This window comes from Carcharodon carcharias, chromosome 26 (assembly GCF_017639515.1).
Source record: "Carcharodon carcharias isolate sCarCar2 chromosome 26, sCarCar2.pri, whole genome shotgun sequence".
NCBI classification, from domain to species: domain Eukaryota; kingdom Metazoa; phylum Chordata; class Chondrichthyes; order Lamniformes; family Lamnidae; genus Carcharodon; species Carcharodon carcharias.
The window spans coordinates 27,577,518-27,594,632 of record NC_054492.1 but is presented as its reverse complement, the minus strand read 5'-3'; the positions used below and the strand labels follow the sequence as shown (position 1 = coordinate 27,594,632).

The 17,115-nt window shown below is 40.9% G+C and overlaps 1 protein-coding gene across 3 annotated transcripts in view; it reads right to left on the bottom strand.

Annotated features, from left to right (window-relative positions):
• Positions 1–17,115, bottom strand: part of iqch (IQ motif containing H) — a 152,755-nt gene that overhangs the window by 93,964 nt on the left and 41,676 nt on the right. For all 3 annotated transcript variants that reach the window (XM_041174725.1, XM_041174726.1, XM_041174727.1), the window contains 6 exons: positions 15,608–15,728; positions 13,821–13,958; positions 10,701–10,903; positions 2,851–3,402; positions 2,143–2,209; positions 1,360–1,443 (listed from right to left, as the gene is read on the bottom strand). In XM_041174725.1, coding sequence (XP_041030659.1) covers positions 1,360–1,443; positions 2,143–2,209; positions 2,851–3,402; positions 10,701–10,903; positions 13,821–13,958; positions 15,608–15,728 — 1,165 coding nt within the window. The remainder of the gene's footprint in view (positions 1–1,359; positions 1,444–2,142; positions 2,210–2,850; positions 3,403–10,700; positions 10,904–13,820; positions 13,959–15,607; positions 15,729–17,115) is intronic.

The following is a 17,115-nucleotide window of genomic DNA, read 5'->3' as shown; positions in this document are numbered from 1 at the left end:
GTTTATAGAATGTACTGTTGATGTTTATTAATACTATTTCTTAAATATAATTTTATACAATAAAAATAATCCACAATTGTAGAATATTACAACACAGAAGAAAGCCATTTGGTCTGTCACATCTGTGCTAGGTCTTTGAAAGAGCTGTCCAAGTTAGTCCCACACCTCAGCTAAGTATGTGTAAGGTACTTATTGAAACAATCTGAATTCAGAAAGAAAAAAAGAGAACCCGAATGTCTATAGTTCCACTTACGACCTTTACAAATCCCAAAGAACTTTACAGCCAGTCAAGTACTCTTGGAATGTAGTCATTGTTGTAATGTAGGAAACATGGCAGTCAATTTGTATGCAGCAAAGTCCCACAAACAGCAATAAAATAAATTATCCCCATCATGTGCTTTAAGTGTTGGCTGAGGGGTAAATGTTGGCCTGGACACCAAGCAGAACAGGTGTCTTGGGAACTTTTATGTCCACCTGTGAGGGAAGATGGGGTTTAAATATAATGTCTCATGCAAAAGAGGGTAACTCAGAATGTGCAGCAGTGCTTCTGTTATGCTGAAATGTCAGCCTCGATTACGTGATCAAGCCTTGAACCTATGATCTTCTGGCTCAGGAGGGAGTGCTGCCACTGAGCCAAGGCTGACACTCAACTCTATTTTGAGCCATCACCACAATATTGTATTTCCTGACCTAAAATTGTGCTTTTATATTTACAATGTGTGCAGTTATTAAATAGTCCCATCTCACAGAAATCATCATCATCATGACTGCGTCTGTGCACAACCACAACTGAGTAAGGACCTCTGAATGATAAGGCACATACCAATTCAGAAACACAGATTATAAAGCCCAAGAGTCCATTAAGAACATTGCTCTGCTGTCTCTGCCTTCTGCCAATTTTCCATATGGACCAGCATTAGAATTACTGTATAATTTACAACAGGCTTTTACTTGATTGCAGCATCTCTGTGAAATAGAACACAACTGCATACAGACATTTGTTATATTACATTGGAAAGTCAAAAATAAAACCAAAAAAATGCCAAAAGCATACAGTAAACAGGATCTGCACCCAAATTTGTTTCTGGTCTTGGGATGCTAATGGGTTTACTGCTGTGCTGTATTTATTTTTGATTTCCAGCATGTTTTCATCTCTATAGAAAGTTGAGCTTTATACAGTTTACATATCTCTTTACTGTAAATTTTGCAAAGCTTATTAAGGTACAGACAGCACCATTGGTTAGGTGTTTGCTGGCCCAGGGAGTGGGAAAGTCACAGCCATAAAGTTACCTTGTCCTTGAGCATACCAGTAATTAGTCAAAACTATCTTTACGATCACTGGGCAGTGACAGCACTCACCCCTGATGTCACATAACCTTCCCATCTGTAGGTTCTGCTGAGTATCTATATTGGGCACAGAAGATCTCAATGACTGGGCATACCCTAGGAAATACAAAGCAAAAGATCCATAAATAGGTAATGAATGTTTGCTAATCTAAAGACTTTCCACTCTCTGAATTAATAAAAAGTAATTAATTTGCTGGGCTTGTGCTGTTTTACTCAAAGCTGCAGATTAGTTAAACACAGAGCCCACTATTCAGTGTCTTAATTATTTAGCATGGCACAGCATTCCTTTTGTCAGCACCAGAACCCCCTTGCCTTAAGTGCAAATAAAGATTCCCATCTGACAGTAATTAGAACTAAATAATTCCAGACAATGTAGCTTATCATTTTGACTGCACATTTGATTAAACTCAACATATAGTGAGATTCTCCACTTATTGATTTAACACAACAACAAGCAAGAGCCCAAATTCTCATTTCATTAAAGATAGATAGAAAACATTATCTGCTATTTCAGTGCAGCCTTTCAGCTTCCATTTCATACAAATGAAAGTGAATTACAGCAAATCACCTCTCATCCGAATAGGGCCCATGTAATGACTTTATTTGCTTAATCCTGAAATTAAATGCTGTTTTGAGCAAGGGCTTGTGTTATTACTCTCATCATCTGAAGAACATCTTCCTACCGAGACCAATTTGAAACAAAACAAGGGGGCTTCCTGAACTCAATCAAGGACCTGTAATGTGGTGGGTAATAGAGGTTGTGGATGAATCTGCAGGCAAAAAAAAGTGCAATACCTAATGATGGGATGTGGATAATAGTTCTCCTGGAGGCCTTGATGCGATTCCAGTTGGCTGCCAGATGCTAGGAATCAAGAAGAGCATTGATCAGTGACAGAAGCTGTAATAGATTCATCAAGTTAAACTTCAGCTGCTCCACTTTAGTCAGTCAGACCAAGCCAGGCATAAATTATATTAATTGATTTAATTACATACTTAAAACATCTTCCCCAATTAATTTAATTAGCGCTACATGATGCACTAGCAGTATTCCAAGCAGAGAGATTGTGGAGTGTGCTTTGCTTAATTAATGGAATATGAATTAAAAAGAAACTAAACATAAGTGAAGTAAGCATTAATTAACACACTTGTCTGCAAAAAGTAAATACAGTACGATAAAGTACTGAGCATGCTGTAGTTTGAGAAGGAGCTTCTCAAACAAATTCAGATTGCATTATAGCGAGTGCAGGTAGGAATCTTTAAAATTGACTTCCTGACAATGTAAATGTTCAGAGCAAAAGTGATGAAAAGGCAGAGCCATTCTTTCAGGCAAAAAAAAATCTGTGACAGACTTTGCAGCCTCAACGGCTGCATCTCTGATGATGGATGAAATATGATTCTCAGACAAGTGCAGGGAAAGGCAATGTGGGAACAGCTTTACAGGAGCGCTCAGGCGGAGATATTTGGAGAGTGAGGGCTGGCAGAACAGCTGGCAGCTCCACACACCTTGGCCCTGCTGCGAAAATTTTCCAGGTGTCTCTGACGTGACTGCTTTAGGGTCTTCTTCACCCGCACCCTTTGAGCACGCATAAGCCAGGAGATGGAAATAACACCTGCTGCCCACTTCTGGCGACAAACTATGAGGTACACGGTCCTGCACCGGTACTGCCTCCAGGTAGCTTGGATTTTTGTGGCCGCTATTACGATGCCATCTGGCCCCTTGTACTGCTGGCCTGGACGCTGGACGATCTCTTCCACCAAGTCTTTGTTTTTCAACACCGGAAGCAGGTCTTCCCATTTGGGCCGTGAATTCAGCTCAAAGACAACCGAAAGCCCCGGCAACTTCTGGCCTTCCACAATGGCAATTGGCACATCGTATTCTCTTAATTTCTTCTCAAGATATTCCAAGAAGGAAAACATATGTCCCCAGTAGAACTGGTAATGTTGTTTGAAAGCCAGGATGTCTGGAGCCGTGTAATTTATTTTGCCGTTGAAAATAGTAATATAATAAGCTTGTGAAAATTCCTGGGGTCGATGAGTTGGCAACACTTGAAACTGCTGCAAGAATAAAATGTTACATTAAATTCCAGGTTTTATGGACAAATTGTCAACGTAAACTATTGTATAATGATATACTTGCAAGCAACTGGTTTAAGTTTTAAATAGTTGAATCAAATATGTTCACCTATACATAGAACTTGTACTCGTAGTTAAGCACATCAGTTAAAAAATGAAATGCATTTACTCTGCAGTTGACTAAACTTTAATACCACATAATGAATGTTCGGTGAAACCTCCAGAATCTCTCTCCAATTACCTGCCTTCCTAATCATCTGTCAGAATTTTTGGCGGGACCAAAGCTCGGCTGAAACATTGCACTGCTCGCTGTTTATTTACTTGTTTCATCTCCCCTTTCTTGGAGAACACAACTGTTATGTTCCTCTCTGTGATTTGTATTTTGTGTGTCCACCTTCCCTAGAGTTTTGGTGTATCATATACAAGGCCAAACTTTAAGAGTTGTCAATTGTCTGCTAATTTCCATCAATGGGGGGTTTTGCTGTAAATACTTATTATCACAGCATTGGTCTGGCATATTTCCTCACCCACTACCCTACCCCAAAAGGTTGGCTAAGCTGCAGGCTGGAGTGGCCCATCCTACTCAAATATGGGGGTGGGGATTGAAACTGAGATGATGAGACTAGGGGGATCTGAGTCTTGGGGTAGGTTATGATATTGTTCTTGGTATCTCTGGATTCAAATCCAGTCCAGACTAACTGAGTGAGTCACCTCTCTGCTGGAAACAAAGACAATGATTGGGAAGATGCAGGACTTGAGGCACTGAATGGTCTACTTCTGTTCCTATTGTGGATTTTTGTAGCTTTCAAACAACTTAAAAGCGGTAAGCTGTCCACAATGAGGCATAAATTAATACAAAACTGAGTGCTTGATGGCTAGTGTGAAAGCTCCACCCTGATGCAGTTAGTGACCTTCAGTGGGGTACACTGGAGTGAGCTTCAGTCTGCAGCCAATCCCATGGCATAATTGCCACAAAGTGTTTCATGGTGACAACAGGGGATAGTTAGGATGAAAAGTGGCACATTCCAATATCCAGTACCTTGTGCTGAAGGATGCACTAAAGCTTGGGGCAGCTGCTGCAGAGGCACAATAGGACAAGGTCCCTGTCTAAGCCCTTTCAGCCATAGTGCACCAAGGGGCTGGATATGGTATAGAAACTCTCAGGCTTATGACTCTCATTGAATGTATACAGTAAATAGTATATGTATCACAATTGTATTGAAGTACCTCAGAATGATCTATGTAGAAAATCTGAATATCATTGCATTGTGATGGCCATTTGAAATGTTTTGCACTGTTCTTTTCAATACTATTTTGCAAAAATATATTTTATGAATAAAAAAGTTAGGATGAAATTCACCATTTACTGAGAAACAGAAGGTACCCCTGATTTTCCCTGCAACTGTTGGCTTGCTAACAAATTGCAGTCTCAAAACTTGCATGTTTCAAAGTCACACATTGCCATTGTTTTCATTAGTGAGTCATCAATTAAGGAGGAAAACAGACCTTTTTCATTAAGTGATTTCTACCAAAACAGACAACTGTGCCATTCCTCAACATTGCAATCCTTCGCCTTGATAAGTACAATAAGATCTCCAGAAAACTTACATTTATAACACATTAGGAAAAAATTAAATTATAGTGGAAAAGAAAAAACAATCTATCATTTGCCACTTTGAATAAGGTTCCCAACATAAATTGAGGATTTCATTTTTGTAATAAAAATTGACACTTGTTTGTATTTCATAAAGGCATAAAGTGCTGTAAAATCCAAATCTCCCCAAATAAAAAATGTTAGCAGCAACCCAAAAATCCCATATCCTACCAATTGGGATGTCTTCTGCATTTTTCATTCTTTGTCACATTCCACCCACCACCACCCCACCCCTCTACCAATCTCCCAAACACAGCCGCTTGTTCTTACTGATTACTTCATAGTGTCTGTCGATTCTACTGTCCCATTCCCTAAATTTTCCCCACTCCTCTCCCAAAAGTACTGACTCTTTCCAAATGATAATTCCACAAGGCATCAGTTGCTCTCCAACATCTTGTGCAAGTGGACATTACTCATGTTTTAGCCTAGACAGTGATTAACAGCAGGTTATTCAATCGTTCACCATAGCCCAGCCTAACCCTGGCTCACTCAGTATTTATACATGTTCATTTCTAGTAGGGGGTTATCAGATATTGATCAGGAGCAGGAAAGCTAGATGGTTTCCGTTTCCCTAGCCTGAAAATAGCTAACTGGATTCTGCATTGAACTTACAGTCTTCTTGGCTCATTGAGCTCAGCTATTCATTGAATAAGCCTGCTGAGTCACCAGGGAATATGGCCAATTCCACTTTCTAACAGGCTGCTCAGAATTTTGAAGGTGTAATCCAGGATGCTGACCCTTCTGGTTTTGCTTCCCTTCTCCCCATAGAAAACCAACTCACCTCCACACTCAACACTTAGATGTGAAGACACAGGTGAAATTAAGAACCCATTGTATAGAAGAATTTGGCATTGAGGTAGCACCTTAATACATCTCTTAGAGAAGTTCCAAAATGTTTCATATGTGAGAAGTTGATGTTACTGCTATGTGTGTGGCAGCCATTTTGCCCACACCAATGTTCCACAAACAAAATGAGATGAACAATTAATTGATCAACTTTTTGGTGGAACTGAAAGAAATTTCTGTTCTTCATATTGTAGCAAAACAAAGACCCAAACACACAATGATCAGATAGAAGCCATAGCAAATAACCAGAGAGTTGCTTTCTACCTTTCCATTATTTTTGGATCTTGACATTCCTGGAATCACCACAAAATGAGATTGTAATGTTTGAGTTAAGTAACTTGAAAGTACTTTCTAAACATGCAACATTCAGAAATCACAGCTTCTCAATGTGCATCCAATCACCCACCCATCACCCCACCACTGATACATTTCTTGTAAACCTTGTTAAACTCTTCCTACTTATTGATTTACAGTAAACTTTCTCCACAGCACAAAGCATACAGTAAATTAAAATACCGATAATGAGCCTGGCCCAGGTTTAAATCAAGTGCTCAATTCTTGCTCATTGTGCCTAAAGTTTAATGTTAGGTTCAGCTTTAGGGCCTCTGAGCTGGATCCTGCAATAGAGCAAGATAGAAAAAAGGAAAGCCTTTGCATAATTACATGTCTTACTGTTTAAATAACATTTAGCTGATTTTCTACTTAGTTTTTGAATTACTTTATGCTAGGAAGCAGGAAACTGGAGCATCAACCGCATCAATTAGTAATTAATTTTTAAACATCATTGTATGCTATGTAAAGCACTAGGAAAAACCCATTAAATCCATTAGTCAGCAATTCACTAGTTAATGTGATAATATATTTCCTATGAAAAATGCCTCTATGAACAAGAGACAACTTAGTAAATGCCCTAAGGTGCATTCTTCGCATCCATCTTCTACCCAAAAAATGCTGCTCTTCCAAAACATTACTGACATCATTGTAGTATGATCCATATCAGGTCTAAATAATACTGTATAAGTTCCTACCACTGGCAATGTCTATTGGCAAAAAATGAATGATTTTCCAGATAAAGTATGACAAAGAATACCTCTGCTTTGCAGGTATGACAGCATCTCACCTAATTGGACCATGTTACAATACATGCCTGATCCCTTCTAGATGTTGGCAAAACATGTCAGTAGTAGAAAGTGTAAACGTAGAAAATGTGTAAACATTGGAAAGGGTAAGCATAAAAGTCAGTGATGGAAGAGAGCTAGTCGAATGATAGAAGATGATATCTGTAATGAAAAATGACCCAATGCAAAAGGAGCACACTGTAACACAGCCTGAGGGTTCTCATGACTGCACTTTGCTCTTGTGGTTGTGTGCCGTCAAAACTCTTCAGTTGTATTACTGCTTGTGTCAGATGTTGTCAATGGCGTGTTATTTAAATGGAATGATTGTAAAATGCTACCTTCTATTCCTGTTTCTCATCTTCTTAACCATCATTAACTTAATGACTCCCAGACAATATAGTTGATTTAAGGTCAACCAACAATTTCTAAAAAGAAGCTGGATGGATATGTGATGAGAATTAAACTTGAACTTTACAGAAGTATAATAGTACTACATGACTATTTGAGAGGGGGTGGGGAAGGAATTTAGTGTTCCTCATAGTACAGTATCAACTGTGAAGTGGAGAGGGACGGGAAGAAGTCAATTTTTATGTTATAGTCACATATGTTTGGTTCTTTTTGCATGCTTATTCACCAAGAAGAAAGAAATTGGTGCTTGATAAATAGAACACATTTTCTTAAGTTTCAATCAGTGACAGCTTCGAAAGACTCCAAAGGCAATTTGTGGAACAGTTCAGATCCAAGACATAACTTCCTCTGTATTGCCAAATTGTGCATGGTCAGAGGAACAGATTTTATTTTCCTTCTGAAGATGGTCTGCAGAGAAGGATACCAACAGCCATCCATTATCATGCCCAAAGAGCCATTCCCGTATGTGAACCTAAAAATTGTCAGGAAGTTAATTATCTTCAGACAATATCAGAGCAAGCTTTCCTTCTTTTCCCGAAGGTATTGACTTGAGCTGTGATATTGCCAGCTAACCTCAATCTTGTGTTCACCAAAATATGTTTGCTTCAGAAGTCAGGGGTTGTGGGGGGGGAGGTGCGGTTTCACTTTATAGCAATCAGCAACAGGAAGGTTGGAATGATATTCCCTTCCTGGCCCAAGGATGTGAAACACCAACTGTGAAATCCTGGTTGAGATCAATTAACTCTGCAAAGATAGTGAATTGAACCCGGCAGGTTTTGCTTTGCATTGTTTAGCATGGCACTGGGGGTTGATTTTCAACGTGAGCATATTTTAGCTGGCCTATGGGTTGGGTTTGTGGAGGGCTCATTGCAAGAAGGCAGGACCTAGAGTGACAATGGCCCATGCTTGTTTCGTAGAGCCCGGAGGGAACAGGGCTGCGCTTCGCAGCATCACAACAATAAATGCAAATTTACCTGCTCAAATGGACAAGCAATTGATGCTAAGGGTAGCAGTGGGGAGGGCATGCACAGTACATGCATGCCCAGTTCACTTCTAAAACATATGTTAATGTCCCCAAATTGCATTTTAAATGGGTTTACTGCCTTACTGTCATGGGTAATCTGGCTACCCAGCAGTACGCCAAGGAAAGCTTGTGACAGACACAGCAATGCCAGAGATAAAAACCGCTTCAACCACTTCCTCTTCACCATGGGCGTCCAATCCCTCTACACCTCCATCCCCCACCAGGATGGTCTGAGGGCCCTTAGCTTCTTCCTCGAACAGAGGCCCCAACAATCCCCATCCACCACTACTCTCCTCCGTCTGGCTGAACTTGTTCTCACGCTGAACAATTTCTCCTTCAACTCCTCTCACTTCCTCCAAATAAAAGGTGTGGCTATGGGTACCCGCATGGGCCCCAGCTATGCCTGTCTCTTTATGGGGGATGTGGAACATTCCTTGTTCCAGTCCTACTCCGGCCCCCTTCCACAACTCTTTCTCCGGTACATCGATGATTACTTCGGTGCTGCTTTGTGCTCTCGTCGGGACTTGGAAAAATTTATTAATTTTGCTTCCAATCTCCACCCCTCCATCATTTTCACGTGGTCCATCTCTGACACTTCCCTTCCCTTCCTTGACCTCGCTGTCTCAATCTCTGGTGATAGACTGTCCACCAATATCCATTACAAGCCTACCGACTCCCACAGCTACCTTGACTACAGCTCCTCACACCCTGCTTCCTGTAAGGACTCCATCCCATTCTCTCAGTTCCTTCGCCTCCGTCGCATCTGTTCCGATGATGCTACCTTCAAAAACAGTTCCTCTGACATGTCCTCCTTCTTCCTTAACCGAGGTTTTCCACCCACGGTCGTTGACAGGGCCCTCAACCGTGTCCGGCCCATCTCCCGCGCATCTGCCCTCACACCTTCCTCCCCCTCCCAGAAACATGATAGGGTCCCCCTTGTCCTCACTTATCACCCCACCAGCCTCCGCATTTAAAGGAACATCCTCCGCTATTTCCGCCAACTCCAGCATGATGCCACTACCAAACACATCTTCCCTTCACCCCCACTGTCGGCATTCCGTAGGGATCGTTCCCTCCGGGACATCCTGGTCCACTCCTCCATCACCCCCTACTCCCCAACCCCCACCTATGGCACCACCCATGCCCACGCAAAAGATGTAACACCTGCCCCTTCACTTCCTCTCTCCTCACCGTCCAAAGCCCAAACACTCCTTTCAAGTGAAGCAACATTTCACTTCCATTTCCCCCAACTTAGTCTACTGCATTCATTGCTCCCAATGCGGTCTCCTCTACATTGGAGAGATCAAACGTAAACTGGGCGACCGCTTTGCAGAACACCTGCGGTCTGTCCGCAAGAATGGCCCAAACCTCCCTGTCGCTTGCCATTTTAACACTCCACCCTGCTCTCTTGCCCACATATCTGTCCTTGGCTTGCTGCATTGTTCCAGTGAAGCCTAACGCAAACTGGAGGAACAACACCTCATCTTCCGACTAGGCACTTTACAGCCTTCCGGACTGAATATTGAATTCAACAACTTTAGGTAGGTCTTGATCTCCCTCCTCCATCCCCACCCCCTTTCTGTTTCTTCTCCCTTCCTTTTGTTTTTTCCCAATAAATTATATAGATTTTTCTTTTTCCCACCTATTTCCATTATTTTTAAATATTTTATGCTCCCCCCACCCCCACTAGAGCTATACCTTGAGTGCCCTACCATCCATTCTTAATTAGCACATTCGTTTAGATAATATCACCAACTTCGACACCATGTGTTCTTTTGTTCTGCTGTCTGTGACATTTTTTGATGATCTGCTTCTATTACTGCTTTTGCCTACAACCACACCACCCCCCTCCACCTCTCTCCCTCCATCCAACCGCCCCCCCACCCCAAACCACCACCTTAAACCAGCTTATATTTCACCCCTTCCTGGGATTTACCTAGTTCTGTCGAAGGGTCATGAGGACTCGAAATGTCAACTCTTTTCTTCTCCGCTGATGCTGCCAGACCTGCTGAGTTTTTCCAGGTAATTCTGTTTTTGTTCAGCAATGCCAGGAGCAGGACTGTCAGTCATTCCCCCACAGTTTTCAGGGTGCTACTAACCTCTGCTGGTTTTCTTTAGCACTAGTCCATTGGGAAGCATGCAATCCCTGCCAATATATGCCTATTCACTTTGAAGAAGTTCCTTGCAAAAATAACGTGTCCTGTTTTACAATATACATTGTTCTGCATACCTGTGACCGATGAAATTCAAATGGCACAATTTCTTTATCAAGCAGGAGTTGAACTGCATCGATGTCCTTAGCTGATGACTTGGACATGACTGAAGGTGCAGGAGTAACAGTACTCATCTTTAATGGTAGCCTGGAACCTAGTTCCTTGTCATTTGTATACGACTCACTAACAATTATACAGTAAGCATTTTTGGGATAAGTACCTGGAAACAAGTAACAACAATAAGTTTAGAAGAATCATATTAGATGTAGTGCTAGTAAGTAAAGATTTTCAGGTAGAAATAGACCACGGTAAATTTTCTGAAGCTGTGCGTCACAGATTTAGTCTTGCATTCAGCCATCTGAGGTTGTAAAACAGTCTGTGAGACTTCATGCCAATTTACTAGATATCTGATTTTAAGAGACATGACTCGATGTCTAAATAATGGACCATGCTCTCATTTAAATATTTAATCACATTTTGAAGGGTGGTTTCCAGAGTTATCGATAGTGTGAGCATTATACATTAAAATTGGATACAAGACCTCAATAGCTGAAGTAAGCCTCTTAAATTTTAAATTTTAAAAGACCTCTGCACTCCTCCAATTCTGGCTTTTTGCACATTCTTGATTTTAAGCGCTCCATCATAGGCAGCCATGCTTTCAGCTGCCTTGGCCCTAAAGCTCTAGAATTCTCTATCTAATTCTTTCTCCCTTTTTGCTTCTCTTTGCTCCTTTATGTTGCTCCTTAAAACATAACTCTTCCGTCCTGATATCTCCTTCTGTGGCTTAATGTCAAATTTTGGTTAATAACACTCTTCTGATGTGCCTTGGGACGTTTTGCTATACTAAAGGTACTCTATAAATGCAAGCTGTTGTTGTAAGGCAAAGGGTAGGTTTTTCAAGGGTTATTTTCCTGATTTAATGTTCTATTTGCTGCACTCAGCTCCAAACATAAATTGGTTTTACTGGGGAATGTGCCATCTTTGGGTTTTCTCCCTCTGTAATAATTTGTTTCATTATTTTTGATTGCTGCTGGCTTTCACATTGCAATTTACAAAGAGGTGAGAATGGATATTCTTTTGGGGTGTTGAATGCCCTACAACACACAATTATACATGAGTAAGAGGAGCTTATAAAGATCCAACAAATGTAGGGGCAATCACACCTGCTATTATTCTTTATCTGGACATACCATAGGAGACCCACCTTCAAGGCTCCATTTTGGAAAAGAGATTGCAAGACAGTTGTGACATCTGCTGCACAATGTCCTGCACACAACACATGGCTCAGGTTTCACTTTTCCGTGGAAGTGAAGGCAACCACAGGAGGAATGTTGCTGTTGCGCCCTTCCAAACTGCACCAAGAGTCTGCAGTGCACAACTGTAGTAGGACCGTGGCTGTCAGCATGTTTGCAAGATGTAACACCATCTTCACATTTCTTGAGGAAAATAAGCATCTACTGGACAGGTGGATTGCAAAGGTGAGGAAGCATCCCTATGTGACAAAGTATTCCATTCCCCAGCAACTAACTTCCCTCCACTTATAAAGCACAAAGTTCATCATAAGATGCCAGTCTAGCTCATTTGGTAGCCTGTTTAGCTTAGTCAAAAGATTATGAATTCAAGTTTTACTTCAGGACCTGAGTACATAATTAAAGCTGACAACTACAGTGTAGTAGCGACAGGAGTGCCTCATTGTTGAGAAGGCTTTCTTTCGGATGAGATATTTAAACATGGGCCAGGATTTTCTGGCCCCATTGTGGCAGAACCCGCCGCGGGAGAATTGGCGGCCCAGCCAAAAGTCCATTGACTTTCACGGCAGGCGAGGCTGGAAAATCATGCCCATGGTCTAACCACCTATTAGATATAAAAGATCCCATGGTATTATTCAAAGAAGGGCAACGTGTTTTCCCAGTGACGTAGCCAACATTTTATTCCTCAACCAACATTGCTATGAAACAGGTTAACTGAGCTATTATTTCAGTTACCGTCTGTGGGACCTTGCTCTGTACAAATTGGCTACAGTATTTTCCTCAAAAACAACAGTGATTACACTTCAAAAAAGTAATTCATTGGGTACGAGGAGCTTCGGGATTTTCTGAGGATGTGAGAGGAGTTATATAAATTCTTCCTTTCTAATTGGAATAAAGCAACAAATATTTTGATACTTCATGAAAATTACATGACTTCAGATTATAATTACTGGAACCTTTTTTCTTCCTTTGAGAATTTGTTTGAGCGGAATGTTGAAAGTGTAAACACTCCCAATCCATACCACACGATACAGTAATGAGGGCTCACACTGCCTCCAGCCACTCTGAAACCAATGCTCAAAGGAATACAGTGCACGATTAAATCGGTCTTTTTTTAACCTCTCTACCCAATTAATTTTTAATGTATAGTCTAAACAGAATAGTTACGAAGACCTTTGGGATAATGATTTATATCCTACTTGTGACACGGACCATAATTCATCCATGACTTTCGTTCTCATGAGCCAGGTCACTTATAGGACATGAATCATATCCCACAATTCTGCATAATATATCCTCACTATGTGTACTGCAGCAGGACTGCATCATGTGAACTGCATGGTTAAAAATTGTGAATACTTTTATATTGTTACTTTGCCTCCTGACTATACTTTAGATCCAAATACATTTCCCTCCTTTTGAGTATTTTTATTTTTAACTCTTCTTTTCCTGAAGGTGCTGAATAATGATGGGTATGCTTCTAAAGTTATTGGTTTCCCTCCAGTACTTTGCTTGCATGGCTATTCTTGAAAAGCGAGCCCAGGCTGTGAGCGTTAGCAGGTAATCCAACCAAGGAGGGCATCATAATTCAGCCTAACAGTGTACTCATCAAACACATACTCACACTCTCACATTCCAACAGGTGTCACCAGAAACCAATCAGGAATGGGAATCCTGAACTATTGATTTCCCCTCTCTTTAGGCCACAGGTTCCAAAGTTAACTGCAAGGCTCCAATTGCTTGTGAACAAGATCAATCAATTCATCAGAGACCAAAACTGAATCTCGGACCTTCTGGAGCATTTGGCTTAGTGCTACACCAAGCAATATCTTTACTAGGCTGCAATTTATACGAACCAGAAAATATAGTCTTTAGCATTATCTTTACCAAATATTTCTGGATCTGGTTTCTTAAATTTCTCTTGGATATCATGAATCTTTGCTGCTTTGTGTTGAATGAAAGGCGGGTCAACAGTCAACTCAGATGCTGGAGGAATTAAGCCTCGTTCAATCAAACTTAAAATACCTATAAGAGAAGGAAAATACTATCAACAGCAACTGTGAGTAATGCAAAATAGCTATTTGATGCAGAACAGTATGTTATAGCTTTAGGGAATGGGGCTGTGCTGCATATGCCTTGGCCTTCGTCTTTATGCCATAGCTTCAAATTCAGTCCAGTCTGAAAGGCCTAGAAATTCGATCATGGTTGTGGTCCCAACATACTAAATTTGTGTTGGGACCTCATTAAAATATTCTGGTTTGTAGCTAGTGCAAGCCATGCTACACACATGATTGGAGGGGTGGGGGGGATGGCAGATATCATGTGCCACTTAAAGGTGGCCAGCACCTCTTAAAAAAGAGGTGCACTTGTCTACAAACAATAGGAAATTCTCCAGGCAACACTTACACCACCAAGTGAGAAGACATCGCAGAGGAGGCCACTACCAGGAGCTTAATGCCAAGGTCATGGCTGCAATACCAGACAATATTCAATGACCTCAGCAGAACTGTCAAGGTAAAAATATTGCTCTTATTCTCTGCTCAACCCTCCAGCTGTACGACTCACAATATTCCCTCCCCATCTTCCATTCTCTTTCCTACAATCACTGCAATACTCTTTATTCCATGTTCTTCTCCTCATACTCACACAGTCATCAATAATGCAACCCTCACTTCACCAGACCTCATGCCAGGTGCACTGTGTATCAGTTATTCAACACGACAGGTGCATTCTCTAAAGATCTCACAGGGATGTCATATCACACTCCCATCTTTTTATTCAGAAGGTCATGCACAACTTCAGACATGAAGTTGTCACCAGAGGTGACTGAGCCCAACTGCACACTTCTCCCTTCTTGAAGAAAGCAACTGACCATCAAGGAAAGGAAGAGCATCATGGCCGAGGCAATGGCAATGGCAATGCTGGAGGAGACGTCATGCAGGGTTTCTTCACACTTTAATCTCCTTTTCTCTCCCTACTTCTATATCATCCTATACATTCTGCATGATAAACTGCAGAGGCTTTCACCAGCCACTTCTTTCTTTGCTCTCCCATCACGCCACAAACTAGCCCTGTCCCTCTCGTTTACTTCAGGTGTTGGAAATGTGAAGGCACCTCAGTCATTTTAGGAAGATGAGGCCAGATTTCCTGAAGATGCAGTGTCACTCAATCTCAGTTTAGCAAGCATCAAGTCAGGGACTAACACCATATGTATATTACAGGGCAGGCTAGAGTGCAGGTCTGCACATGGTGATGTGCAGGAACTAGGGCAGAGGGATGGGACACAACAAGGTGCCAAATTGCAGGAATGCATACCAGACCTGCTGCAGAGAACCCAGATATTAACCTCAAGTGCCTGGGTTACTGAAGACTGATGGGCATACACTGGAAAACATCAGGTGCACTGCAGTCTGCTAGCAAGCTTATGGACAATGTCACAGAGTGCAGAGAAGTCCTGCTCTAACTTGGGTCGGAGCTTCAAACAGAGCATGGAGCAATTCTGTCCCATATGGATCAAGAAGTATCCCGCATCATTAAAAGCATAAATTTTACACACAAAAAAACTGTGGTTATCAAGTTACTGCAGTTATGACTAACAAAGTAGAACAAAATCCTATAACTGGTTCCTGCCTAACTTCATTGCCCATAACATCCTGTGATCTAGTGCTACTGACCTTTTCTTGCATCTTTTTCAGATACAAATGGAGGTAGGAGGGATGGATCTTCGCGGTGGGAAACGGGCAAAATGGCGAGCGAGGCGACTGTAGGACCTTTAATAAGTTTTTGCAAAGGTATCTGTTGGAAAGAAAAGCTATGAATGAATTTTCTTTCATTTTGAGAGGTACTGGTTTTAAACTTCTGCTGTGAATTTCATGCACATTCACTCGCAGCAAACATCAGTATAGCCCACCAGGGGGTCAAAACTCAGTGGTTCATTGTTGACATTTGAAGTCAATATGGTACTCACTTGTCATAAATTACTGCTAGCTATGCTACACATTTTCTGGCTTTCATGTGGAATGCTTTCTATTTGTAATTATTATTTTTTATTGTACATGCCCAAAATATTTTATATATCTTCTTCCACCAATTTTAGCATAAATTATTTTTGTTAAATTCTATATTTTTAAACATAAGCCTTGCTTCTTCTGCAAGTTTATTTTCATCTCATGTAAAGGTGAATTAGGTAAGAGAAATTTTGAGACATGTTTCACTTATGACGCTTTCATTTTAAGGACTTCAGTTTAACTCTGGTCCATCTTTGCTATGAATTGTTAAGGGCCTATATACCATTAATTTAGACAAATGATGCTCCATCACTTCCAAAAACGATCCACCTTTCACCAATGTTCTTCAGTGGAGTTACGCCTCTATTCTTGACCTGTCTGGCTGGGAGATATTGAGGGAGCCAGAATTCATTGTGAAATGCTTGACTTTTTGCTGTTTAGCAAAAGAAGTAATGAAATTCTATTAGGAGGCACAGTTATCCCAGCTTCCATAGAAAATAGAAGGGCCCAAAATTAATATTGACTGTTGGCTCTATATAGCTTTGTTTGTTTTTGTTTCTTATCCTGTTTACTTGGCAAACAATGATTTAAACTATTCAATACAAAGTCCTACATCCTCTGCAACTATCCTTTGCATTACAGTAGCACATAGCTGTGGCATTCTGTGCACGTAAAGTGAGAGGGGATAGTAGTTCATATTGGAAATATTAAAAGATTATCAGTAAGCATTAAGAAATATGTATCTAATTAAACTCTTTCTGGGTACAGGCAGCACTCTGTCCTCTCTTGCAAGGCCTTTTACCACTGTAAAAATTAAAAATCTTAATATTAGCGCGTACTACATTTTTCAGAAATATTGCTCATAGTATTTCATTTAGAGTTTATTACTTTGAAGTACAGTGACTGGTAATATGTAAGAAAAATTAGCAATCACAGCAATTCTTTAAGAGGCATGGTTACTGCACATGTCTGCCATCATTTTCTCAGAGGACTGTTAAAAATTAAATGCTCAATGTAAAATAACAATGCTTCAAAACAGAGGACAGTTTTGTGACATAAATAATGTTGGGGACAAATAAGGATACTGCAATCTGAATGAGCAAACAGTTACCACTTCAATACTCATTTACAGGAAATGTGGCTGTTTGGATGACGTAGCAAAAATGTCTGCAGAG